Source organism: Phascolarctos cinereus, unplaced genomic scaffold (genome assembly GCF_003287225.1).
Source record: "Phascolarctos cinereus isolate Bilbo 61053 unplaced genomic scaffold, phaCin_HiC Scaffold_5;HRSCAF=322, whole genome shotgun sequence".
NCBI lineage: Eukaryota > Metazoa > Chordata > Mammalia > Diprotodontia > Phascolarctidae > Phascolarctos > Phascolarctos cinereus.
Genome location: NW_027555958.1, coordinates 253495092 through 253522720, shown reverse-complemented (window position 1 = coordinate 253522720; position 27629 = coordinate 253495092). Strand labels below are relative to the sequence as shown.

Genomic DNA, 27629 nt, shown 5'->3' with positions numbered 1-27629 from the left:
TCTCTCGGCGTCCTTTCCCCTCCGTCCCCCCCACCCCCCACCCGGGCGATGCGGCGAGCCGACAGGTAAGTAAGCAGAGAGGCGGAGCTGCACGGACCAGCCCCGAGACGCAGAGGACGGGCAGGAGAACCGAGGGGAGGGCAGGAGGGAGTGCGGGGGACGGTTCTATAGACCTCCCAGTTCCTTTGTCGCCCAGCCGGTCAACGACCAAGAGGAAAAAATAAAGCGACTCTGGTGGGATTCGAACCCACAACCTTTGAATTGCTTTCTCGTCACTAGAAGTCCAATGCGCTATCCATTGCGCCACAGAGCCACCTGCCGGGGCTTTGCAGCTCGCGCCCTACAGCCGCCGCCACCATCGCCGCCTATGGGAGAATGGGCAAGCGGGAGGGGAAGGAGGGACTGCAAAGAAGGGAGGGCGTGGCGGGGCACAGCCCGACTGGTGCAGGAGAGCGGGGCCGCGACCCGACCAGGGGGTGTGTGTATCCGGTGCGTCTGCGTGAAGGTGGAGGGTGTGTGTGAGGGGTGTATGCCGTATATCTGTAGCCGCGTGGGTCGACGCAGGTGGCGCGTAGCGTGTCTGTCCGTGTGCACGTCGTGTGTGTCTGTGTGTCGGTATGTGCGGTGCATGCGCCTGTCTGCGTGTCTGTGTGGTGTTGGATGTGCGTCTGCGCACGTCTGCCTGCCTGTGCGTGGCTACGTGAGTCTGTGAGCGTGCCTGCGTGTCCCCCGGGTCCCGGCCCGTCCGTCCGTCTGCCGGTCGGTCGGTGGCTGGTGGAGACGTCGTCGGCGTGGGCAGCTGCCTCGCCCCGGCTCCTCAGGACTCTCCCGCCTCCCCGGGGCTTCCCGCGGCGCCGCGGGCTCGCTACAGTCTCCCTTCCCCCTCCCCCCCCGCTTCCCCTCCACGCTTGCCCAGCCCCGCATTGCGTGCGATGCAGCCCCTTCCCCCAGTTGTCGATTTGCGTCCCGACGCCCCTTTCCCCCCTTCCAATAAATTGATTTAATTTGAAACCTCTTGCACACGTCTGGTTTTTTCCCTTGTTTACTTCCGATTGCTTAGGACCCACTTTTCCCTCTCCCTCTTCTCAATCATAGCCGTGACTTCATTACTTACGTAATACCAAGGAGAAAAGAGCAATCTTGCGACGCCGACGCTTGCAGTTGCAACCCTCCTGGCATGTCTCTAGGAAGTCAGCGAGAAGAATCATTGTGTGCAGGTAGCGTGGCCGAGCGGTCTAAGGCGCTGGATTTAGGCTCCAGTCTCTTCGGAGGCGTGGGTTCGAATCCCACCGCTGCCAGAATAGATGCAGTTTTGCTACCTTTCGATTCCACCACCACATTCCTTTACTTAGTCGGCCGGGGAGAATTATTGGGGTTCATGGTATTTTCCAGAATTTCAGTACTTCATGGCTCCAGTTTCTGCCTTCCAGCATCATGCTGACCATATCTGGGGCACGTGATGGTAATAGATGGTAATACGCTGTCCAGTACCAGATCATCTCCGAATACTACAAATCTACTATTTATTAAAGTGATAGAGACCTGAGCCCCGGTCTCTATCAAGGGAGCTTGCAATTAAGCACGGGGTGATAAAGGCTTCATGAGGTTTAGATCAGGAAGGTATGAAAATATAGAAAAAAACTTATACAAAAGTTAGAGAAAAAGACATCTATGCCATCGGTGTTGGGAAAAGTTTTTCTTACAAGTCTAAATCTGCTTCATTTTAAGCTCTGACCATTGCTCCTCAGTGTGCCCTTTAGGGCCCAGCGGAGTTGATCTAATCCGTCTTCCACAAGAGCCTTCCTCAAATACTTGAAAGCAATACGGCATCACCACTATGTCTCCTACAGGCTAAATATGTCCAGTTCCTTCCATCAATTTTCATATGATTTCACTATTCTGGTCCCTCTCTTCTGGATGTATTCTAGGTTATCACTGCCCTTCCTAAAACATAAGCTCAGAACAAGATATAACTTTCTAGATGTGACCTGACACAGGCAGGGTACAAATGGTCATAGTCTGTTCCTTAGTCCTGGAAGACACTGTATCTTCTTTTTCTCCTAATATCATATTAGCTTTTTGGGTTGTCATATTCCATGGATGATTACTGAGCTGTCCACTGAAACCTCAACTATCTTTCAGACAACCTGAAATCTAATCCCATCTTCTCCATTTAAAAAATCGTTAAAGGCCAGTTGTAAAGTTTTTGACACTTATTCCTCTTAAATTCAATTTGACTAATTTTGGCCACAATAAGTATTTGGGGGATGCCAACTTTGTTGTTCAAGTCACTGATAAGAATAGTAAACACCACAAAGCCAGACTTTCCAATGTCAATACTCCAAAGACAATGGCCTCCAAAGATAGCAAGGAACACCATTTATGCTTATCTTGAGTATGGTCTAGCCATTCCACTGGTTTTGAATCCATCCACCTCTGCTACCAGTACTGCTTGCCTCTCTTAAGTACTTCAGATTCATCTCGTGGATAGATTGTTTGTACTTGTTCTCTTTCTTTAGACGGTGAACTCTTCCAGGGAAGAGTCTTCTTTGTATCTTCAGGGCTTAGCACAGTGCCTGGTACATTTGTTGTTCAATTGGATGGACCATAGCATGCCAATATCATCCACGGGGTTTTCTTGGCAAAGATATGGGTCCTTCTCAGTGGATTAAAGCAAACAGTTAAGTGGCATAACTAGAAAGTGTCTCAGGCCAAATTTGAACTCAGGTCTTCCTGATTTCAGGCTCTGAGCATGCTTATGGCTGGCACATAGTAGGCACTTCATATCAATCGAAAAACATAGACAAAGCTAGCTATCTATATACAAGATAAATAGGAGATGATGAACAGAGGATTCACAGAGAACACTAGAGTTAAGATACTGGAAGGCTTATTGATGCCTAACTATACCCCACACCTGGATCACTTTTAACTTCCACCTCCTGCTCTCTGTGGCTTCTTCCAAGTCCCAGCTAAAATCTCACTTTCTAGAGGAAGCCTTCCCCGATTCCTTTAAATTCTAGTGCTTTCCCTCTTTCTATTATTTCTAATTTATCCTGTACACAGCTTGTTTGTGCTCAGTTGTTTACATGTTGTCTGCCCCATTAGTTTGTCAGCTGTCCATGACAGCCAGGACTTTCTTTTGCCTTTCTTTCATCTCTAGTGCTTAGCATAGCTGTGCCTGGCACATAGTAGGTACTTAATAAATGCTTATTGACTGAATGATGAAAGAAGAAAATAGAACTAAGAGAACCCCAAACACAATTACTACAAGAATGTAAATGCTAAAAATACTAAAACTGAATGATCTTTGATAAATTTTAATGAATAATCTCAGCACTGGAAAATGTATAAGAAGCAAATCTTTCTTCTCTCAGTAGAAAGGTGGGAACTGTGGATTGGAATTCAGTCTATCCTTTTAGAGGAGGTAGATGTGTTGCTTGTGCTTAAATTTTTTTTCTTTGTTAGAAGGAATGAGTCAATGATAGAGGAGGGGCAGTGATAAGCTTTATCCCCTACCTGGTCACATGGTGTCCCTGAGTGTATGACTTCTCTATTTTTCTTATGTTTCCTTTTTCCTGATCTTATATGAATGAATGAGTATTCTGAGATGGAAGTGCCTGGGAGACTGGGAGATCCATCAAAGCCATCCAAAGTCCCATTAACAACTGGAGCCCCACAATTAGTAGCAGCAGCAACAATGAAGTCTGATAAAGGCCCACCTAAGCAGGCCAGAGACTTGCTCTTCACAGCATTGACAACAAATCCCAAAACGAGCCAGCCCAGCTGAGCAAGGGAGCAAAAGATTCCTATGAAGATTCCATTCTCTGAAGTTAACTTGACTGGGACTCTAAGAAGGAAGAAAAGATCTCCTAGGTCCAGGAAATTAGAGATACACCTCTCTTTCATGTGTTATATAAGTATGTGCCTCACCAGTACAATAAGTTCATAATCTCTCTTTCCTTCCCACAAAGCCAATGTGCAGAGGGCGCCTCCAAGTTGGGGCAAATCTTCTCTTCCAATTACTATAAGCCCGAACCCACTGTCTTCAGTGATCTTATGCTTAGGATCCTAGTTTGGGGAGGTGTTTTGTTTTTGTAACTTCTGTCCCTGCTATACCTTCTTAGTAAATATCCCTTAGTAAAAGTTAATTGATTGATTGGTATGAGGGAGATCACATGGCATAGGGGCTCGTTAACAGTTATATTGGAAGCTCAGAGATACCCCAAGAATCCTGAGGAGATCTTTTCTCTCTTCTCAGAGTCTCCATCAAGTTACCTTCAGAGAATAGAATCTTCACAGGAATCATTTGCTCCCTTGCTCAGCTGGGCTGGCTCCTTTTAGAATTTGATGTCTAGGCTGGGGGTCAATCCCCTGCTAGGCTGGGAATACTTTTCACTCATATAAGGTCAGGAAAAAAGAAATATAACACCCTCTGGGGCCTCAATTGCCAGTGGGAGTGGGGACAGGGAGGGTGATCACAGAGGGGATGCTACAAAGACATCAGAGAATTACAAAAGAAAGTGCTCTGTGAGGTCTGAGGGGGAAGGGTTTGCTAGATGAGCTGGCATTTGACTCGGCTTTTAAAGAAAGGGTAAGAATGTTTTGATTCAGAGAAGGTCTCTTTTGACTTTTTGTCAGCTTACTGACAAAAAAGTTCCAGCTTACTGCTGGAACTAGGTGCATTCAAAAGTAGCTAACAGATGAAATTGCTCTCCCTGGTAGCTTTTTCGTGAGGAAAAAGAAATGCTATGAGGCACTAGGTTCAAAGAGAGGTAGCAGCCATAGCTTCTAGTTTATCTCCCCATCAGGGCAACCATGGGGCTATTGCCACCTCTTTTTTTTTTTCTATCACTGTTGTATAATATCTTTCCTCATATTAAGTGAATAAGTAACAGAGATAGGATGGACCACATTGTGACCTTTGACTGAAGTCCATAGCAGCAGCTAAGCAATCCTTGAGAAGCATCCTACCGGAGTCATGTTAGGAGGGAACTGAATCTGGAGCTGGGCCACTGTGTTCTACAAGCAAAGGAGACATCACTTTCACCAGGGCTTACTCTTCTGCAGTCTTTGTTGCTGTGGCTACTTGAATGCTCTGTTATGGATTCTCATCAATGGGCCTCTCATGGCTCCTTGGACCTTTCAAAACTCTATAAAAACCAGGTTATAACTTGGTCTATTCCATCTCCACACTTCAGAGAGCTAAATCTAAAGGGACTTAAAAAAGAAAAAAGGATTCTATGAAGGGAGAAAAGACTTCGGGCAGTACCAGGCATTCTGTTATCCTTTTGCTACATATGTTCCCTATATAGGGTATCTCATACTAGAGAGTCCTAGGCTTTGGGAGGAAAGTTGTATAGCAGCTTCTTACTAAAAGCTAATTTATTCTACCAAAAGATTGTTAAAGAGAAACATACTGATGATGGCTAAAGAATTATAGGTCCCCACAGGGCTACTCCTAGGACTGGAGGTGGCAGCCACCCTTTGGGGACCTCAGATCAGGAGATGGAGTACAAGTTGGGAGAGTGAGCCCAGAGCAGGTACTGTGTGAAAATCTGATCATGTCCCTCCCTTATTCAATCAACAACCTCTAGTGTCTCTCTTTCAACCTAGGATAAAATTTAAACTCGTCCACTTTTCGTCCCAATCTGACCTCAACTTATTTTTCCAACGTTCTTGTGTATTATTTTTTCCTCCAGGGCTCTGTGACAGGCCCAAGGGGTCTTCTCTCTGGGTACGGATTTACTACATTCCTGAAATGGGCTCACATTCCACTGCCTCCACCTTTCTTCAAGACTTAGCTCAATTCTCTCCTTCTGCTACATTTCCTGATGCCCTCAATTGGTAGTGCCTTTTCCCCTTCCAAACCTCCTTAAAATTAACTACTTTGTATTTATTCTATAAGTACTTATATAAGTACTTGTCTCCGGGTTAGAATGTAAATTCTTTGAAAGTAGGGATTATTTCATTGTATTTACATCTCCAGGGTCCAGTATATAGTAGGCAATTAATAAATACTTGTTTATAACAAATAACTGCAAACAAAGATGACGGATTCCAAGTTTCTCAAATTAAAAATATTCCCCAACCAAATTTTAGGTTCCACATTACTTCTAATTACCCAAACATTATCAAATTTTATAACTCTTCAAAATTCCTTCTAAGCAGTCATCTCAATTTTAGTTATGTTCAGTTCTAATGGATTGAATTGAAAGGTTTTCGTTGAAAGGAAAATAGTTTTTTGATATTTGGGATGTGAAAAAATGTATTACATGTATTTTTTATCCCCTATTGAAAGGGGGGGGTACAAAAGTTAGGTTCCACCGAGATTTGAACTCGGATCGCTGGATTCAGAGTCCAGAGTGCTAACCATTACACCATGGAACCACCTTCGAGCTCAGTATTTCCTAGGCCCCTTTTACAGTTACTTTGTCTTCTGTTCGCCCTTTCCCTCCTCCTCCTCCTCTTCCTCCCCCTTCCACTTCCCTCTCTCCTTCCCCTTCCCCATTTTCTTCTCTATTTCAAGACAAACCAAAAAGCTTTTCCTCTGAACAACAAAATGTCCTCAGATGTCCACTATCCCGCTTTCCTAAAAAGAAAAAAAATTTGCTTTGAAAATACACCAACACAATCTGGTTTGCTTAATGTTACAGAAGTTTTGTTTTTCTATTTTTTTACAGAGGGGTAGGAGGGGGAAAAGAAAATGAATGTTTATTAATTGGGAAAAAAAAGAAAGTACACTCACATTTTAAAAATTATTAACCTTAGCGTTTTAATTTTTACTATATTCTATACGAAGTAACAAAAAAAAAAACAAACCAAAGGCACAAGTTAAAAGCAAAAAAAAAATTTTAAAAAGCACGCCCGAACAGGGACTTGAACCCTGGACCCTCAGATTAAAAGTCTGATGCTCTACCGACTGAGCTATCCGGGCCCCAGCAAATTAGTCTACCAGAAGTGTATTACAGGCTACGCCTGCGTCGACCTGTCTCCAAAGAAACGGGGAAACGGAGGAGGCAAACGAAGAATTACGCCTGCGCAGGGCACTGGGTCTTGTGACATGTGTCTGTACTCTTGTTCCCACTGCGCCACTTTCTTCAGGACTCTGCAGTCGGTCTGCCTATTGGGAGATCTCTCCAGCACGCAGCTCACTCTAGCGCAGGCGCCCTGCACCTCTGGCTGGGGCTGAATCCTAGGGAGCTCAAAGGCAAAGCTCCCAGGCAAAGGCTAACAATGCCCCTGGGGGGAGAAGCTGCAGTGCCTAGCATGGCCACAAGAGGTTGCTGCAAACCAATTAGTGCTCCCCTCTTTTGCTGGTACTGCAGATCACTTGCATCTTTATCCTACTGGAGTCAGAACCAGGGTTGGGGCGGGGTATAGGGGAAAGAACCCGCGGTTAGGATAAGGACCCGGGACCTAATGCAAACTCCGTCAATTACCAGCCTCTCTGGGCTTCGGGAAAACGAGAGGATTGGACTAGTCCTTTTAGGGTTCCTTCCAATTCTGGCATCCTGAGATTTTAATGACATTTGGGGTTCTCACACGAGAGAACCTGGAGGGAAGGGTGAAGGAACTCAGAAGATGGGGGGAGGGGAAAGAAAGGAGGAAGTATGAGGATAGGACCTCCTGGGGAGCTGGTTAGAGCATCACAAGGATTACCAGGAGATCCAGTTTCCTTCTTTCTTAGCTCTCTTGGGTGTTCGTAAAATGAAGGGGTTGGACCAGATGAACTCCATTCCTACCCCACAATTCTAAGACAATGTTTCTCATTATGCAGGTCCTAGCCTTTGTGTCCTAATCTGAGTTTCATTTCTGTTTTTATCTCTTTCTTCTCTCCCCTCTTCTCCTCTGCTCTTCTCTCTGCTCTGCTCTCCTTTCCTCTCCCCTCCTTTGCTCGCCTATCCTCACCCCTCTCCTCCCCTGCTTTCCTCTGCTCTCCCCTCTCCCTCCCTCCCTCCTTCTCTCTCTCTCTCTCTCTCTCTCTCTCTCTCTCTCTCTCTCTCTCTCTCTCTCTCTCTCTCTCTCTCTCTCTCTCTCTCTCCCCCCTCGTCCCACCTCAATGTAGGTCCTAGATTTCTCACTCCAAGTCACAGCCTCCTTGGCCCTGTCATTTCACTGATAATCATCACTACCCGGCCCATGACAGGGTGGGTACTCACTCTGGGAGGCAGAGAGCAAAACAGGTGTCAGGAAACTGGCTAAGTGGGTGTGGAGGAGTCATCCGGAGAGGACTCAAGAAGGGAGACAGACTTCAAAATCCAAGTGCACCTCTTCCCGGAGCACTCCAAGGAATCTAATTCAATTCTCAGCCTTAATCCTTACTTCAAAGCAAACCCTAACATCAGTCCTATCCCTTGCCCTTTTCCTAAACCCAATCATAATCTATCTTGCTTACTGCCTCCAAGCTCTCCTTGAATCATGGTGGTATATCGAGTCCGGGTGGCCACAGGACCCTACTTCCTGGCGGGGACCCTGGATTCCATCTCTGTCACCCTGGTTGGCACCAATGCTGAGAGCCCTAAGCAGCTGTTGGACCATATTGGCAGGGACTTCACCCCAGGGGCTGTAAGTAACGAGGGCTCAGGAGGTTTGACTGGTGGTGGTGTTGTGAGGAAAGGGGAGGAGAATTTCTCTAAGATTTCGATCAAATTTTCTATGGAAATATTTCTTAAGCCATCCTTGGCTCTAAAGTTTATTTCCTATCTGTCTTTGCCACCCATTCCTTACCTTGCTCCTAGTTTTAATCCTACCCCTAGCTTGGATCCTCTACCATATCTGTGATTACTTTGCCCTTAACACTGTCCCTGTGCCTGAACCCTGTGTATGCTATTGTCTGTGCCTGGCCTTATTCTGAACACAGCCTATAATCCTGATTTTCCTGACGACTCCCCTCAGGTTCATAAATACAAGGTAAACAGCTCCTGTGAGCTAGGGGAACTCCTTCTGGTTCGGCTGCACAAAGAGCGATATTCCTTCTTCCCCAAAGACTCTTGGTATTGCAGCTACATCACTGTCACTGACCCCAGTGGAGTGGTCACCTGCTTTCCCTGCTACCAGTGGATTGAGGGTTACTGCACAGTGGAGCTTCGTCCAGGCACAGGTGAGCAAAGAGAAAGAGTGGGGAACTAGGGCCAGGGTTCTTAGAGGGAGACAGGAGATTTTCCTTGAGCTCACGTCTGGTGATATCACTCCCCTACTCTGTAGTGGCTCCCTATTGTTTCCAGGATGAAAATATAACCTTCTCTGTATGGCTTTTAATTTTCATCAATCACTAAACATTTATTAAGTACCTACTATGTGCCATGTAAGCTATGGGAATGCAGAAAAAAGCAAAAGATTGTCTCTGCCTTCAAGTAGGTTACAACCTCATGGAAATGACAACAAGCAAACAAATATGTATGAATGAATTGGAAATAGGCTACATTGGAAATAAATAAAAGGGGGAAGGTACTAGAATTAAGATGGGTTGGGAACGGCTTCCTATAGAAGAGGGGGTATTCTATCTGGGACTTTATGAAGCCAGGAGATCCAGCAGGCAGAGAGGAAAAGGAAAGCATTCCAGGTATGGGTGACAGCCAGAAAAAATCTTGAGAGCTGAGAGATGGAATGTCTTGTTCTTGGACTGCATAGAAGCCAGAGTCATTGGATCAAAGAGTACCTGTAAGGTGTAAGAAACATGGACACCTGTCCCCATATATTATCGTCAAGTAGACAGGTCTTTTACACATGGCCCTCCATCTTCTATTTCTGTTCCCCTGCACTGGCTGTATCCTTCCTCATCTCAGCCTCTTAGAACCCTCTTTCTCTCTCTTTCAATTCTCAACTAAAACACTACCTTCTATATAACACACATAATATATTTTCTGATTCCCCCAATTACTAGTACCCTTCCTTCCCCAAGGGTTTTATTTTAAATTTACTTGGCATATACATACATGCCTACATACACACACATATATGTTTGTACATACGTTGTCTCTCAACTGAATTTCAGCTCCTTGAAAGCAGGGATATTTTCATCTTTGTATAGCTATCTCCTGGCACTGGGAACAGCCTAGAATAGGCCTTGGATAAGTGATTGTTGGTTGATTTTGCTTGGTTAAGGCATTAGGTTAAGGATAGGATTAGGAGCAGGACAGAATTAATAAAATGATTATGTATTAGAGTTAGGACAGTTAGAAACTCTGGGTCCCAGAGGAAACATCTTCAGAAAGGACATTTTAAACTTTTTCTAATGAAAAGATAGGTAGATAACTAACCTCTCTACAAGGGGGGGGGGAATAATTAAATTTAATCTGCTTTATTAGCACTCTCTTAAGTCTAGACAACCAACAAAACATTAAATTAAGCCCTGATTTGTAGGGATCACAGGTTTGTGAGGTGTAAATGCTTACACTGAAAATTTAACAATTCTCTCTCCCAAGAGTTAGAGTTGGCCCTGTTCCAGAACACCCCTGACTACTGGATTGTTGGGCAATATTCATTCCTAAAGAGGGAGAAGTGACGGTGGGAGTAGAAGGCTCGATCTCTCATTCTGTCTGGTTCTGGTGTGTTCTGCCCTGCTTTTTACATTTTTCCGGTGTAGACTAAAGCTTTGTAAGGAATTAAACTGAGTTTGATATCTTCGGCAGGTGGGGACTGCTTGTCCATTTGTAGTGGGTTTAGTTGACATAAGCATTGTATATCCACTGAGAAGTTCTATGGTATTTTCAAAGTAGATCTTATTCTGTAGAATACTGTGGGCTCAGGCAAGTTGTCAGAGAAGCCATATGAGGGTGTATATGTTAGATGAGCTTGGAGAAGTTACTCTTCCTCCTTTGGCCTAAAAAAAAAAAAGAGAGAGAGGAACTTGGACCACATGATTGCTAAGATCCCACCCACCTGACACCCAACTCTGTGTGAGTCCCTGCAAGGATTCTCTGTGGAATAAGCTGGACTACGGTTCCTGGTTTGGCCATTTAGGGATCTGCAGCTGCAATGGTGGGTGAGGGTTAAGGTTAGAGATAAGATTGAAGAAAGGGCTGGTCAGTTTTAGGATTGGAGAGGAAGCTGAGTGAGAGAATGCTATAGTTTGGTCTTCATGTTCAAGTCTGAAGTAAGGAAAGTCTTAACTTCAGGCACTAGCATTGATTTTGTTGACTTGAAACCCTTGATATCTCATATCTACTCCCTTCAGGAAAAATCATCTGCCATGACTCCCTCCCTTTGCTCTTGGATCATCGGAAAAAGGAGCTCAGAGACAGACAAGAATGTTATCGGTGAGAGCAGACTTCCTCTAACATTAACATGACCCTGAATTCTGATCTTCATTTCTGACCTGTAATCTTGGTCTGAGTTTTAACCCTATGTTGATTCCAACTTCAGTCCCTGACTCTGAACCCAAACTCAACTCTGCCATTGAAATCGACCCCTGACTTAACACAGATCTCGACTGAAACCTTAGCCTCTAGTCTGACCCTTACTCCAGACCTGACCAAGACCTCTACAATCCTGACCCTCACTTTGATTTTATTAATTTATGTTGATTTATCAGCAATCACTTCCACATGCTTTTGAGTTGAACATTTTTCTCCCCCTTCCTCCCCCCCACCCTCCCCAAGACGGTACACAATCTGATATAGGCCTGACCCCCACTTTGAAACCAAAGCCATTACTCTGATCAAAATACCCAGTCCTTTTATGGGAAAAACTTGCTCAGGGGAAGGAAAACGGGGTCTTCATCCTATGAGTTGTGTCCACAGTCTTTTAACTACCCTGGAGACTTGGTCTTCATTAATGCCAGGGGTAGAATACACAAAACAGGTTTTGATATGTGTTGGGGTGGGATGAGTCTTAAAATGCTGAGACTCCTTTTTACCCTAACGTTGACCCTTAACCCCTTACCCATCTTTCTTTTCTGGACAGTTGGAAAATCTATGCTCCTGGCTTTCCCAGAATAGTGGATGTCAACAGCTTTGAGGAGATGGAATCAGACAGGAAATTTGCTTTGACAAAGATGACACCCTCTGCAGACCAGGGTTCCAGGTGAAAGGACCAGTAGCAGGACTGGTGGAGGGTGGCAATAGAAGAGGAGGGGTCTATGAGTAATTTGTCCTGGATTGAATCTTCAACTGAATCTCTCTAGAGCATACAGAGGAAGGGAGGAGACCTGGTCTCTTTCCATAGTAAACTCCTTTAATACAGAACCTAGGAGTCATACCTAGGTTTCAGATAGAGTCACAGAGTTAATTATAGTGGGATGATGATGGAGTATGAGCACTGAGGGGCTCAGAGCAAAGCAGTGATGAAAGCAGGGTGGGGCCAGCTAGGGAGGGATTTGTAGATGAGCCAAATTGGGAAGGGATGACATTGATTGGAGATTGGGGGAAGGATGTTCCAGGTAGAGATGTGACACTGGCCTCTAAATAAGAGAATACAGGGTTAGGGGAAGCACCCTAAGTAGAGATGGAAGCGGGAAAACAAGGGGTTCCAGGAGTAATGGGAAAGGGGGAAAAATAGAAAAGATTTTGGGATACAGACACTTCTGACCCCATCATTTCTCTTTCTGCCTCTCTTGCTCTTCCTCTTCCCACTCTGGGACATTCACAGAAGTGGGAATCGTTACCTGCCAGGCTTCTCCTCGAAGATAGACATCCCATCCCTGTTACACATGGATCCAAATATTCGATACTCATTCACCAAGACGGCATCTCTACTCTACAATGCTATACCTGCGTGAGGTTTTGGTTCCCCCATCACCATTCCTTAGTCAGCACCCTCCCTGTCCCTTGGCACCCCTCCTTCCAGTCTTCCCTCAATTTCTCTTCACTTCATCACTCAATTCTCTTATTCTCTCCCTCAGTTTTCTCTCTGCCCTTCCCTCTTTCCTCTTTCTGTTCCCTTAATTTCTCCTGTCTTTCCCACTTAATTATTCTCTCTGTTCCCATTTCTCTTCTCATTGTCCCTCAATATTTTTACGTCCTGAAGTCTCCCCCCTCCCTATTTTCTTAGTTACCTTTACTTCTTTTTTTAAAAACTTTATTTTTTTCAATTAATAAAAAAAATTCACCTTCTGTCCATCCCAACTCTTCCTGCCTCCCCCTCCATTGAAAAAGAAAAAAGAAAACATAAAACCCTTATACAAATAGTAAGGGGCAGCTAGGTAGCACAGTGGATAGAGCACCAGACTCGGGAGTCAGGAGGACCTGAGTTCAAATGCGGCCTCAGACATATAACACTTACTAGCTGTGTGACTCTGGGAAAGTCACTTAACCCCAATTGCCTCACAAAGCAATAATAATAATAATAACAACAACAACAATAATTGATGATGATGATGATGATGATGATGATGATGATGATACAAATAGTAGTGGCAGCTAGGTGGCGCAGTGGATAGAGCTCCAGCCTTGGAGTCAAAAGGACCTGAGTTCAAAGTTGGTCTCAGACATATAACACCAGTAGCTGTGTGACCCCGGGCAAGTTACTTATCCCTGATTGCCTCACCAAAATGCAAAAAAAAAAACCAAACCCAAAAAGCAAAGCAAAACAAATTCCTGGATTGGCCCTGTCCACCAGATATACATATATACATACATATGTATATGTGTGTATACACATGGACATATTTGTATGTATGCATATTTATGTTCACATGTTTATCTCAATGTACTTGTGTACATATACATACATATTTTTGTATATACATATTTATGTTCATATATTATGTCTCAATCTGCCCCCCTGAACCCACCACCCCTCTGTCAGGAGGTGATTAGCATGTTTCATCTTGAGTCCTCTGGAACTTTGGGTAGGCATTACATTGATCAGGGGGCAGCTAGGTGGTTCCGTTGATAGAGTACTGGGCCTAGAGTCAGGAAGACTTATATTCCTGAGTTCAAATCGGGCCTCAGACACTTATTAGCTGGGCAAGTCACTTAACCCTGTTTGCTTCATTTTCCTCATCTGTCGAATGGCAAACCACCCTAGTATCTTTGCCAAGAAGACCCCAAAATGGGGTCATGAAAAGGTGGAAACGACATTGATCAGAGTTTCTTCCTCACTGTTTATGAAGAAGAAGGTCATGAAAGAAGAGTGGGCTCAGCACAATGCTCTAGATTTTGTACAATCTGCTTGTTTCCCTGGCCTAAGGCCTAATCATAGGCTCTTATCCTTTATTTGAAATCCGTCTTCTAGATCCACACTCCTTGGCTGTAGTTTTTTTTTTCTTTTTTACTTAGGATTAATTTCTCCCTCTTATTTTTCCTGTCCTTCCTCCCCTTTCCTTCTTGTTTTCCTATTAAGTGAAATGTATTTCTTCATCCTTCCATGTAAATGTGTGTATATTTTTTTTTTATCAAATCTTCCCTCCTTTGACCAGTTAAAATGAAAGTGAGGTTCAAGTGTCACTCTTTGCCCCACTCCTTCCTCCTTGTTTGTATAGTCTTCTACTTGCCCACTCAAATTATGTAAGATAATTCCTTCCCCCATATTCTGCTTCCTGCCTCACATATTCCTTTTCCCCTCCCTTTCCTTTCTTCTAAGATCATCAAAACATTAAAAAAAAAAACAAAACCCCTCTCCTAAGTCCTATTAGAGTCTTATTAGACTTCCTCTGTGACCTCTGATAATGATAGAGGGGGCACCTGCATCCTCTCTTTATATTAGAATATAAAAGTTCATTCTTGTTTAGTCCTTTATGATTGTTCACTCATATTTATCCTTTTATGTTGACCCTTGTATTTGCATTACAAAGTTTCTATTCAGCTCCATTTTTTTTTTCTTCAGCCATACTCAGAAGTCCTCTATCTTGTAAAAAAAAAATCCATTTTTCCCCTTTAGGATTATACTCAGTTTTGCTGGGCAAGTTATTCTTACTTGTCAGCCCATATCTTTTTGCCTTCTGGAATATCGTATTTCAAACTCTGCTTCTTTCTGATGGTAACTGCTAAATCAGTGAAAGCCTGGCTGTGGCTCTTTTCTTTTTCTTTTTCAATTTTTTCTACTAGCCCTCTAATTTATTTTCAATTATTTTCTCTAGCTCTCTCATTTGTAAAATCAATTTTATCTCTTAAAAAAACTTTTTTGCTTCTAGGAATTCTAGTTGAACTTAGATCCAAGTTGTGTTTCTATTTGAGGCTTTGTAGATGTAGAGGAGTCATTCTCTTCTGACTTTGTATCTTGAGGGTTCCTGTCATCATAATAGCTCTTTATAGTAGAAATTTTTTTTGGTTTGCTTCTTCTTTCAATTTTACTTCCTGTCTTTGGACTTTATCTTAGGGCCAGGTTCTGCGTACTTTTGTAGGAAATGGCTGGGACCATGCTTGGTTTTATTTTATGTCCTCTTTGGTGCTGCTATTGCTTTCTTAGGGCATTAAGTATCGTATTATTCCAGGATTTCAGTGACAGCTCAGGCTGGAGACCTATAAGTTTTCTCTGTGGCCATAGTGGTCTGATCCAGACCCTCTTGGTCTGAACTCTGCAAGTTTTTGATCTAGTTTTGGGTCTGAGCAACACAACTAGGGACTTGCCCCTGATGGAGCACCAGTAGACTGCTGCTGGATTTGGCCACCATAAGCCAGCTGGAAACTTCACAGGTTCAAAGTGTACCCTTTTGGTTTGGGCTTCCTGCTGTGGTCATTCCTGTTCAGGTTTCAGACTGGTCTGGTAGCTGGATCTGAGATCCAACTCTGTTCCCCAGATCAGAGTCACACAGCTGTTACACTCAGCTCCTCACTCTTCATTTTTCATCTGTTTCACGATTCATCAGCTCTTCCTTTAGTACACAGCCCAGGACCATCACTTTGATGCACCGGTCCCTTCCTCAGTCCCCCACTTGATCTGTGACCAAGCAATGATGTGTTATTCTGACAGTTGGCAACTATTTCTGCTCTTTGCATTAAGGTCGAGTTCCTGTGTGCTTTGTGTGGAACTTTTAGTCATTCTGATGCACATAGACCATCTGGCATTCATTCAGTTTCTCAGCCAGAATGTCAAACTGCTATTCCTGGGTAGACCCCATCAGTGTCCCCAGACTTCTCTTTATCTCCCTGTGCTGACCTGGGCTTCAAAAATGATGGGGGTTTTTTTTCACCATTTCCAAATTAGAACACAGTTTGATGTTTTCTAGATCTTTCTGGAGTAGCTGTAGGGGTGTGACTGGATTATTTCTTTCTACTCTACCATTTTGGCTGTGGCACACCTTATTTCTCTCTCTCTCTCTCTCTCTCTCTCTCTCTCTCTCTCTCTCTCTCTCTCTCTCTCTCTCTCTCTCTCCACTAAAGTACAATTTTGATATTTTACAGATGAAGAGAGCTTAACCTTTAACTTGCTAGTGAGTGTGTGAGGAGAGATTGGAATCTAGGTCTTTAGTGTCTCTATGCCCCTCCCCTACCTCTAATCCTCAGTCCTCCTTCTTTTCCTCCAAAACAAAATCAAATTAACTGGTACTTACTGAACATGTGCCAAGTGCAAAGCAATGTACTAGGTGCTTTGTGGGCCATAGAAATATAATACTGAAGACCTGCTTTCAAGCTTGCATTTCTAATTGGGGGATGCCTACACACATAAAAAGTTAATAGCACAAGGTTTAGATAACAACTGAAGCCAGCAAGAAAGGTCACAATTCCATTCAATTTATCAAGAATAGATTAAGCCTAGGTGAAAGGAACAAAGCAGTGTGGGATAGTGGCCTCAGAGCCAGGGACACCTAGGTTCCAGTCTGTGACACATATTGGCTGTATAGCCTGGACAGGTCACTGAACCTTTCAGTGCCCTGAGGAGCTCTCTAAGATTGTGAATTGTAGAGTAGATGCAGGTCTGCATTGCAAGTGAGAGTTCCTATACCAATAAAATTAAAAGTCTGGTAAAAAAAATCATAACAAAGGAAAACAAAATAATTAAATCCTAAACCAAGCAAGGTTCTGTGCCAGATACTGGGGAAATAACACAACTGAAAAGTCCCTGCTCTCAAGGACTTACACTTGGAGGGTGTGACATGTATATTGATAATAAAATGCAAGGTAATTTAAGGAGAGAGATTACATGCTGGGGGTGGGGGTAAAACGGGGGAGAGCTGGTAGGGCTTCCCTAAAATTTGGAAAAATTCCAGTGGAGGAGGTAGGATATTCCAGACATTGGGAGGATGAGGGCAAGCTATGCAAAGATATGGAGACAGGATTTTGGAACTGAATCCAAGGAGTAATGTGAATTAGATCTGGAAAGTTGGGATGGAAGGGCTTTTATTTTTATTTATTTTTTGGCAATTGGGGTTAAGTGACTTGCCCAGGGTCACATAGTTAGTGTCAAGTGTTTGGTCTGAGGCTGGATTTGAATTCAGGTCCTCCTGACTTCAGGGCTGGTGCTCTATCCACTGTGCCACTTAGCTGCTCTGAAGGGCTTTTAAAATGCCAGGCTGAGGAGTTTGTGTTTTATCCTAGAGGCAAGAGAAAGCTACAGAGAAGGCTTGAGCAGGGGAAAATAATTAATTTATGGCCAAATGGATGTTAGAGACAAAAACCTCTAGAAGAAGCACAGAGTATTGATTCAGATTTGGTGGGTTTACAGTGGGGTCAGGTCTCAGCTGGGTCTTGAAAAATGGTAAGATTTAGGCAGATGAGGAGAAGAGGGGAGAGCATTCCAGATTATGCGGGCAGTAAGAAAGGAATGGCTTGAGGAACACTGTAGGCAGAAAGCCCAGGTCAATGAAAGGGATCAGTTTGAATGAAGGTTTGTATAACAAGAATAACTAGAATTTCTATAACACTTTATTACTTGAAAAGCACTTTACAAATATTATTTCAACATATCACAGCAACCCTGTGAGGGAGTTGCTACATTTATCCCCATTTTACAGAAGAAACCGAGAAATGTTGTCCAGGGTGTCATACAGCTCTTTCTACTTTTTCCATTGCTCCATCCAACTAACCATAAGGAATAAGTGAGACATAGAGCTGGAAAAGCAGGTTGGGGGAAATTGTGGAGGGTGGGGAATGCCAGACTAAGGAATGTAGACTTAATACTGTCCACTGGAGAGCCATTTCAGGTTCCTGAGCAGTTAAATTGAATCAATTTGAAGTGACACAGTGAGGACGGGGAAGATTATTCTGACAGGGTTGTACAGGGTTCATTGGAGGAAGAGGCTTGAAGGAGCAAGAATAGTTAGGAGGGTATTTGCAATGTCCAGGCCAGAGGTAATGAGGGTCTCAAAGAGTGTGAAGGCAAGGGGAAATGCAGTGGGGGAGTGAGTTCAAGTATCAGTTTAAAAGGGGAATTTTTATAGGACTTGGTGAGTGTTTGAATGTTTGAGATGAAGAAAGTGAAGAGTGAAGACTTTGATCTCCAAGGTTTTCAGTCTGGGTTACGAGGAGAATGTCAGTAATTTCCCTAGTAATAGGGAAGTCAGAAGAAGGAGCAGGTTTGGAGAATGAGGAGATAAGATAAGTAAGCATGCTGATTTTGAAATGTCAGAAAGATATCCAAATAGTGATGTCCAGCAAGAATTTGGTTGGTTTTTTTTTTCCTTTTAGGCAATTGGGGTTAAGTGACTTGCCCTGGGTCACACAGCTAGGAAATGTCAAGTGTTCGGTCTGAGGCCAGATTTGAACTCGGGTCCTCTTGACTTCAGGGCTGGTGCTCTATCCACTGTGCCACCTAGCTGCCCCTCCAGCAAGAATTTGGAAAATTGGGACTGAACAACAGCAGACATAACAGCTGAAAATTAAAGTCATGGAATTTAGATCTGCAGGGTACTTGAAAGCCAATCCTTTACCCTTTTACAGATGAGGAATGTGAGATCCAAGTAATAAGCATCATAGTAGTAACATATCAGGTAGTAAGCATCATAGGTGGGATTGAACCTCTATTCTCTGACTCCTGAATCAGTGATTCCTACCATACCGTAGTGCTTCTACTGGAGGCAATTACTTAGATGTGACAGTTTGAAACCATGTCCCTATCTATCTTTTCAGTTTATCACTCCAATCACCCTGCCCCCATCTCTCTGCCCTCCTCTTCCTTCAGATTTCCTCCTCTCTGTCCCTCAATAAACCTCCTTTCCCCCTCCTTCACTCTCTTCCTCTCTTTCCTTAAGTATCTCCTGCCTTTTCCTTCATCTCTCCTTCTCTATTTTCCACTCTCCTTTCTCTGTCCTTCAGTCTTCTCTCTTAGTCTCATTTCTCTCTCTCTTATTCTCCACTCCACCCTTCAGACTTCCCTCTCTCTGTCCCTCAGTGTCTTCCTTACTCAGTCCCACAGTATCTCTTCACGATAACAAAACTGGTGGGATTTTAGATACCATAAGCAGGGAGGGGGTGACATAATGATTTAGGGAATACTTTTTCTATATCCCTTAGATCATACCAGGACCACATCCTAGTCTATTCATAACTCCCCAAAAGCTTCTGCCTCCTGGAGACAGTACCATTTCCCATCCCATCCCACCTCTCTGCTCACCCCTAGACCTTCACATTCTTCTTACATCTACTCATCCTTAGGTCCTTGGGCATGAAGCTCCGTGGTCTCTTAGACCGTAAGGGCTCTTGGAAGAAGCTGGATGACATTAGAAAGATCTTTTGGTGCCACAAGACCCCTACTTCAGGTGAGGAAGGGAAATGGAGGAGAGTCTGGTGCTAAAACTCCATTTCTGCCTATGTTCCACTCTGTCCCCTGCTTCTTTTGGTCTGGGAAAGCTCCTAGTTGCTGCAGTAAGAATTTTCCAGCTCCTCTAGGCCTTTGAGAAGCCAACTTCCTTCCCTCTTTTCCCTCCTCAGGCTTCCTCTTAGTAAAGAGTTGGGGAGGTGTCCCAGCTCCTTATACTCACCCTCAAATCCTCTTGCTCTGTTAATCTGACCAGTCATTTGTCCTCATAGAGGCATCCAAGCCTAATGGCACCCTCAGAGACCCAAGCATAGCATCAGCAGTCCCCTCTGACACCTTCCCCTCCTAGCCATAGAATGGGGAAGGAGAGACTGAGGAGCATTCTCTCTCTCTTTTTTTTTTTTTTTTGGTGAGACAGTTGGGGTTAAGTCACTTGCCCAGGGTCACACAGCCAGTAATATACATGTCAAGTGGCTGAGGCTGGATTTGAACTCAGGTCCTCCTACCTCCAAGGCAGGAGCTCTATCCATTGTGCCACCTAGTTGCCCCGAGCATTTTCAATCTATGCATATTGTGGTTAGAGAAAAGGGAAAGGCAATGGAAATGGAGGGGGTCTTGTCCTGGGGAGTCAGGAGAACTGGATTCATTTGAAGTTCCAGCTCCCTCACTCTCTAGCTGTGCAACCTTGGAAAATTAGGTAGAGAGGATTTAGCAATCTTGTGTATCCAGGGAATTAGCAGAAATGACTTTCCTGCCTTTTTCAACCTACAGAGTATGTGACGGAGCATTGGAAAGAGGACCATTTCTTTGGCTACCAGTACCTGAATGGCGTGAATCCTGTCATGATTCATCGACTCTCCAGCCTGCCCAGCAACTTCCCCATCACTGACCCCATGGTGGCTCCCTCCCTAGGTCCCAGCACCTGTCTGCAGGCTGAGCTGGAGGCAAGGGATGGCTAGGGCCATCCTCAAGGACTGAGCCTGGGCTGGGGCTACCAAGGGGAGATGGGATGAGGGAAAGAGTTAGAATGATGGAGGAGAGAGTGAGGACAGGTTTATGGAGACGGTCAAAGAAAGAGGGAGGGAGGGGAGGGAAATATGCTACAGAAAAGGTAGGCAATAGGATTGGAAGTAAGGTGAAGGTTAGTATTGAGTCTAGGAGAAGAGAGGTTAGGATTAGAGATATCTAGAAGGAGAGGAAGAGAGTTAGGTGTGGGCAAAAAAAAGGATTAAGCTTGGGTTTGGCTTTGGGTTAGGGACAAAGAAAGAATGTGATTGTTTCTATAACTGTAGAGATCACTGTATTTAGAACAGGAAGGGATCTGGGAGGTCATCTAAACCAATCCCCTCAAATAGTTCTGGGCACTGTAACTCCAGAGAAAGGAATTTGGATGGCTCTGAAGATAAATTAAAGGCTCTTTTGGTTTAGGGAGAAAAGTGAAAGTGAATAAGCTCAAAACCCATAGGAAGAAAGTGGCTTCATTCATCAGCTCCCCCCACCCCCCAACCCCATTCCTTAATCATAGGAACTGGAAATGATCTTAGAGTCCATCCTAGTCATTTTACAGATTTGGAAACTTGAAATTCAGAGAAGTTAAATAACTTGTTCAGTGTCACACAGTTAGTAAGAATCTAAGGTGGGATTTGAACTTTAGGTCTCTCTAGGCCCAAGTCTAGTGCTTTATCCACTGTAACATACTACTTCATCAGTAAAGAAGCCATCAACACCTACAAGATAAATATAATCTCTTGATTTAGTTGGAGAGATATGTATCTAGATAGGGACAGAGAGAGTAAAAGAGAGAGGGAGATCTAGATAGAGAAATAGATTATTGTTGTTCAGTCATGTCTGACTTTTTATGACCCCATGGACACCAGGCTCTTCTACCTCCCACTATCTCTTAAAGTCTGTCCAATTTCATGATTGTTGTTTCCATGACACTATCTATCCATCCCATCCTCTGCCATCCCTTTTTCCTTTTTCCTTCCATCTTAGAGATAGCTATCTAAAGAGAGAGAGAGAGAGAGATTGAGAGAGAAAGAGAGAGAGAGAGAGAGAGAGAGAGAGAGAGAGAGAGAGAGAGAGAGAGAGAGAGAGAGAGGCAAACATACATAATCAAGGATGTGGACATAGTTTTTAAAAAAGCACCTTGCGGTTGATGGGACTGAAGCTAGAAATAAAGAGGCTCTCCGAAGAGGTGTCACAGACCCGACACTTCTATAGGCTCCGTAGAATGGACACATTCATTTGTAGAGAAAAAAACTAGGGATGTTTGGGGCTCTCCTCTTACTTTTTAAAGACAACATTGTTAGACACCCCCCCGCCCCAATGTCCTTTCATACCATGCTCCTTGGAGTGCATGTCAATTGTTCTGTTTAAGTTGCGTCAAACTTAAATAGAAGGAAGCTACTACACGTTACAGAAGGATCCCTGGCCACATAATGACTTAGAAAAACCACATATTCACATTATCCACATTCTATTGCATTCTTATTTATTTTGTTAAATATTTCCCAATTATATTTTAATGTTGTTCAGGCTGCACTTGCAGCCAGCCCTAGTGTGCCCAGCTGGCCTCATGTTAGACACCTCTAGTAGGGGAAAGAGTGCTTGACTTGAAGCCCGAGAAGTTGTGGGTTCAAGTCCTTGATCTGACACAACTTCTGTGGGACCTCAAACAGATCACTGTCCAATCCTCCACCTTTAAAATGAGGATAACACATGCAATACCTACCTCAAAGAATATGCTTTGTAAATCCTAAAATGTTAATATAAGAGATTTTTAATTTGTTTTTAAATAGCTCCTTGGACAAGTCAGATTGATTCAGTCTAATGGGCCGTACCTGTTTGGATAGGAGAGTGTCAGATGTGGGTTGGAGCTAAGCCCATCTTATTAGCTGTTCCTCATTTGTAAAATAAGATAAATAATAATTATATTATCTCATTCACAGATTGATTCTGAGGAAAAGGCTGCAATAAACTTTAAAAATGCTATATGAATGTGATTTAGAATTATATGGATAGAATGCTGGACTTGAAGACCTGAGTTCAAATCCTGCCCAAGACACTTATTAGTTCTATGACCCTGGACATTTAATCTCTGTGTGCCTATTTCCTTACCTGTAGAATGGAGTTAATAATAACCCCTACCTCCCAGGGTTGTTGTGAGAATCAAATGAAATAACATATGTAAAGCACTCTGCAGACTTTGAAGTGCTATATAAATACTAGCTGTTATTATTATTATTATTAAGGTGTAGTTAAGAGATAAGCTTAGGGTTTGGGATCAGATAAGAGATACGATAAGATATGAGAAGTGAGATATGACAGAAGGACTGGTGTTGAGGGTAGGGGCTAGGAATAGAGGGTTAGAGCTAGATTAAGGGTTAGATTTAAGGTTAAGGGATAAGGATGGAATCAGGGTTAGGGTTGGAGTTATTTCTTTTGTGTTGACTTGGCTGTTACCTGGAAAGTTTGAGACAAGATTTTAGGGAGGATATCTCATTGGCACCGTGAGGCAGCAAGGTTAGTGGACCATGTCGCTTATCATGAGACATTGCTCAGTAGGGAAGCAAGTAAGGGCCAAGATGCATCCAGGAGCCTTTGGAATAGTTATGTGGTTTAATCATAGTCAGAATTTGGGAATTCTTGAGGTCACATTCCTGGCATTGCAGTCAGAGTGAAGTCATCAGAATGTAAATCTTTATTGTGGGGGAACTAATGTCTGAGGCCCCAGGCAGGAGAAGGAATTCCGGAGGCTTTCAGGGAGATAGAGAGGAGAGACAGAGAAACCAGAGATTGTTGGAAACAGGAAGTCCTGCAGATACAAAGTGGATGGCTAAGACTAAGACAGTGAAGAGGTAGACCAGATTGAGTTGGTGTTTATAGACTAGAGGCATTTAGGGGCAGGAATTTGGAGGAAGTGAGTTGGAGAGGGGAGAAGGGGAAGTGGTGGGAGACTAGGGAAAGCTCTTGCCCTGATTCTCCATGTGTGTTATGTGTTAACCAGAAGGGATCAATTTTCCTGGCTGATTACTGGATCCTTGGGGATACTCCTGTGGGCCAACTGAATGGCAGGCCCCAATATGTGGCTGCCCCACTCTGCCTGCTTTGGCTTAACCCTCAGGGTGTTCTTTTGCCCTTGGCCATCCAGGTGAACCGTCCTTGGGTTTGATCTCTGGGGAGGGTCTAGGTCCTGTCTGATGGAAGGGAAGGGGAGGGGAAACTGGGGACACTAAAGAAGGGGTAGAGGGGGTGATATTGGCTGGTGAAGGAAAAGCTTGAAAGGTTAAAGAAAACTAAAGGTATGGGAGAGGACTGGAGACAGAAGTGAGAGATGTATCTTCATCTCTATTTCTCATTAATCTCAATACCCTCTCTCCAATCCCTCCTCTCAGCTCAGCCAGACCCCTGGTCCAGACAGCCCCATATTCCTGCCCAGCGACTCAGAATGGGATTGGCTCTTGGCTAAGACCTGGGTGCGAAACTCAGAGTTCCTCATCCATGAAAACAATACTCATTTCCTCTGCACCCATCTCCTCTGCGAGGCTTTTGCCATGGCTACCCTGCGCCAGCTTCCCCTCTGCCACCCGATCTACAAGGTGGGCCTGGGGGAGGCAAGCTGGACTCGAGCCAGGGGTGGGAGCATTGATGGGTGGATTTAAATCTTACCCATCTCACTTACAAATCTGTGCCCCTGCCTAGCTCCTGCTGCCTCATACGAGATACACACTCCAAGTGAACACCATTGCCAGGGCCACCCTGCTGAATCCTGAGGGTCTGGTGGACAAGGTATGGGTTTGGGTTTCCTGAGGGAGGATCTCCCTTGTATATAGTCCTGTTGAACTCACCAATCAACTGTCTATTGGTTCATTTCCAGGAACTCTGTCATGGAATCCTAAAGTCACCTTGTTACTAACAACAAAATATGAAACAATATGCAATTACAAATGCCCATAGTACCCCTCTACTAAATCATACCTCCTTTCCAGGCAGTAATCCCTTAGAGAATCCCATTTCTGACCCAAAGATCAGTACAGCATGAAACACTTATCTGTTATGTGGTGCTGGCTATAAACTCCATGCTATTTCCATACACGTTCCCTTATCCCTATTCCTAGTCCTAACCTTTTCTTGATTGATATTTCTCATCGTAACCTTTTACTTATCTTTTCCTAACCCTATCCCCTAAGTCCAGGGAGCCTGGGAATGATGCTTTTCCTCAGAGGCAGAAGGGACTGGCTTGTTGAGGAAGATAACCTATGGTTACTTCTTAGGTCACATCCATTGGGAGGCCAGGCCTCCTCTACCTGATGAGTGCAGGCCTAGCACATCTCACCTACACCATGTTCTGCCTCCCAGACAACCTGAAGGCCCGGGGGGTCCAGTGCATCCCCAACTACTACTACCGAGATGATGGCATGAAGATATGGGAAGCCATTGAGAAGTAAGGGAACAGTTGGAGCAGAAAGGGTCCTGGCCACTGAAATGGAGTATCTTTAACTCTTTCTTTCCCCTTAGGTGAACTGAGAGTCAAAGAACCAGTCCCTCTGTCCTGGGGGTGGGGGATGATGCTTGAAGGTAGGAAAATGGACAAGAAGGGATTTCAAAGGGAAGGATTTTAGGACCAAAGAGGGTAATATGTAGGGGAATCTAACTGTGCCTTCTGGGTAGGAGGGAATTGCAGTGGATAGAATGCTGGACCCAGAGTCAGGAAGACCTGAGTTCAAATCTTGCCTCAGATACTCGTTAGCTATGTCACCATCAGTAAGTCATTTAACCTCCGCCTACCTTTGTTTGTAAAATGCGCATAAGTATAGCACTGACCTACCAGGGTTGTGAAGATAAAATGAGATAACATTTATTAAGTGATATGTAAACCTGAGAATACTATGTACATGCTAGCTATTATTTTCTCTCTTAGCTTCGTCAATGAAATTGTGAATTGCTACTACCCCAGCGACATCTTTGTGCAAGGGGATTCAGAGCTCCAGGCCTGGGTGGGCGAAATTTTTACTCAGGCATTCCTGGGCAGGAAAAGTTCAGGTATTCATAATGGTAGTTCCCATTCATACCACACCTACAGGGGTTTTATGTTAAGGCTAAATATAACTCCAAATTTGGCCACACATCTGTCCCTAACCCCATTTTCTCCTTAAATTTGACCCTATTCCTCTTTCTATCTTTAACCCTGATCCTATTACTATCCTTAACTCTGACCCTTTTCCTGTCTTCATACTTATACCTTATACCTATATACTCTATTCTTGTCCCTAATCTATGACCTAGTTGCGTCCCTAACTCTGATAGTATCATTGTCCCTTTATTTCCGTTCATTTCAACAATTATTGGATGTAGAGGAAACAGAAGTGTAAGATGGGGTCCTGCCTTTAGGGAACTTACGGCCTTATTGCAGAGACAAGGAACCCCCCATGCGAAACAAGAGGAAAAAATGTAAGGCAGAATTGACTTTGCCTCTGTGTCAGCCCTCTTATCCATCTTTCTTTGATTCCCTGGCATACAGCCCAGAGTGTTTGTTTCAGATTTTCCTTCTTTCCTCCAGCCTGAATCTCACTGCTCCTTTCCCAGTCTCTGTAAATCTTGTCTTTTTCAATATTGAGATTGAGACTTGCCAGTGTGAATGCTTCATCTATCTTCATTCCCACCCTAGTATATTTCTATTTCTTCTCTTAAGAAGATGATGTAGCCATACTTGCCAAGGGTACACTCTCCACCAGTGCCCTAAATCCTATCTCTTCTTTTCTCCAGGAGAAGGCTTGGTCCATTGATCATCCCCCTTTTCTCATCTACAATCTTTTTCTTGCCGCTGATTCTCCTCCAGGCTTTCAATGCTCCAAGGGCTTCCTATCCTAAAACAAAACAAAACCAAACCCCTCCTTTGTCACCTAGCTAACTGAGATGTAATTGCTGAGATGGCGATCTCCTGAATCTTCATCTTTCTTTCTGGGATATTTCACTGTCTCTGTGACTACACTCTCTTAAATAAGGAGTCTATACCTGCTGCCTCTTATTTACTCATTATTTAGCAATATGGCATAATGGAAAGGGTCCCAGATTTGGAATTAGACAATATGGGTTCAAATCTTAGCTTTTTACTTCTGGGAATATGGGTAAATTACCTTACCTCTCTGGGCCTTAGCTTCCTCATCTATGAAATGAAGGGTTTGGAATGGACAATTTCTAACATCCTTTTCAACTCTAAAGTCCTTTGATCTACTTAATCTCTTGCAAGCTGGTTTCTATTCATAACATTTAACAGAACTTTTTTCAAAAGTCACCAGTGACCTCCCAATCCAAAATCCACAGTTATTTCTCAGTTGCTTTTCAGCTTAAATTAACCACCCTCTCTTTTTAAATGTTCCTTTCAAGTGCCTTCTTTGTTTGGCCCCTACTTTGTCTCCTACCTAGGCTTTTCAGGTACTTTCCTGGTTCTCCACCTGGTTGTCTCCATCAGTGCTTCCTTTTCCTCCTCCTTCCTCAAACCCATGCTTGTCAACTGAGGCTGTTGCCTGTGACTCTGTCCTCTTCCATCCTCTCTAGAAATGATCCACTCAACTATCATTCAACTTCCATGAAATTAGTTCTGTATCTGGGAGGTAGAAGGTGTGGTAAAAAGAGCGCTGGACTTAGAGCTGAAGACCAGTGCTGCTACTTGGAAGCTAGCTATATGACGTTTACCAAACTTCCTATTCCATTATCTCCCACTCAACATGTTTGAAAGCGAGTTCATCCCTGCCAAACTACCTCTTTCCAAACTTCCTTGTCACCATAAGTGGCACCACTACTCTTTTACTAGGCCGGGTTTGAAATCTCAGATCATCTGTGATTCATTCTTCTCCCTCTTCCTTGAGCATCATTTCTAACTAGTTACCAAACCCCACTAATTCTTCCTTTGAAATGTCCCTCATTCCCTTCCCTTTTTAGTATCACTGTCGCCATGCTAGTCCAGGCCCTCATTACATCATCTTGGAATTAAGATTGTTGCAAGAGGCTTCATGCCTTAGCCAGATTACTCTTTTTAACAAATAGAT

At 43.8% G+C, this 27629-nt stretch overlaps 1 protein-coding gene and 4 non-coding genes across 5 annotated transcripts in view; 2 read left to right on the top strand and 3 right to left on the bottom strand.

Annotated features, from left to right (window-relative positions):
• Nucleotides 1-226: 226 nt before the first annotated feature.
• Nucleotides 227-313, bottom strand: TRNAR-UCU (transfer RNA arginine (anticodon UCU)). The gene is given in 2 exon segments: nucleotides 227-262; nucleotides 277-313. It is a non-coding gene; the product is annotated as a tRNA-Arg (tRNA).
• A 903-nt stretch (nucleotides 314-1216) lies between these two features.
• On the top strand, nucleotides 1217-1298 carry TRNAL-UAG (transfer RNA leucine (anticodon UAG)). The gene has a single exon. It is a non-coding gene; the product is annotated as a tRNA-Leu (tRNA).
• Nucleotides 1299-6318: 5020 nt separating this feature from the next.
• TRNAQ-CUG (transfer RNA glutamine (anticodon CUG)) lies at nucleotides 6319-6390 on the bottom strand. The gene has a single exon. It is a non-coding gene; the product is annotated as a tRNA-Gln (tRNA).
• Nucleotides 6391-6864: 474 nt separating this feature from the next.
• TRNAK-UUU (transfer RNA lysine (anticodon UUU)) lies at nucleotides 6865-6937 on the bottom strand. Its single transcript has one exon. It is a non-coding gene; the product is annotated as a tRNA-Lys (tRNA).
• A 1469-nt stretch (nucleotides 6938-8406) lies between these two features.
• LOC110194412 (hydroperoxide isomerase ALOXE3-like) overlaps nucleotides 8407-27629 on the top strand; it is a 23310-nt gene continuing 4087 nt past the window's right edge. The window contains exons 1-12 of the mRNA XM_020966729.2: nucleotides 8407-8568; nucleotides 8899-9103; nucleotides 11180-11261; nucleotides 11908-12027; nucleotides 12592-12717; nucleotides 19476-19579; nucleotides 20350-20522; nucleotides 23588-23731; nucleotides 23976-24179; nucleotides 24283-24369; nucleotides 24855-25024; nucleotides 25502-25623. Of these exons, the coding sequence (XP_020822388.1) occupies nucleotides 8422-8568; nucleotides 8899-9103; nucleotides 11180-11261; nucleotides 11908-12027; nucleotides 12592-12717; nucleotides 19476-19579; nucleotides 20350-20522; nucleotides 23588-23731; nucleotides 23976-24179; nucleotides 24283-24369; nucleotides 24855-25024; nucleotides 25502-25623 (1684 nt within the window). The 5' untranslated portion in view covers nucleotides 8407-8421. The remainder of the gene's footprint in view (nucleotides 8569-8898; nucleotides 9104-11179; nucleotides 11262-11907; nucleotides 12028-12591; nucleotides 12718-19475; nucleotides 19580-20349; nucleotides 20523-23587; nucleotides 23732-23975; nucleotides 24180-24282; nucleotides 24370-24854; nucleotides 25025-25501; nucleotides 25624-27629) is intronic.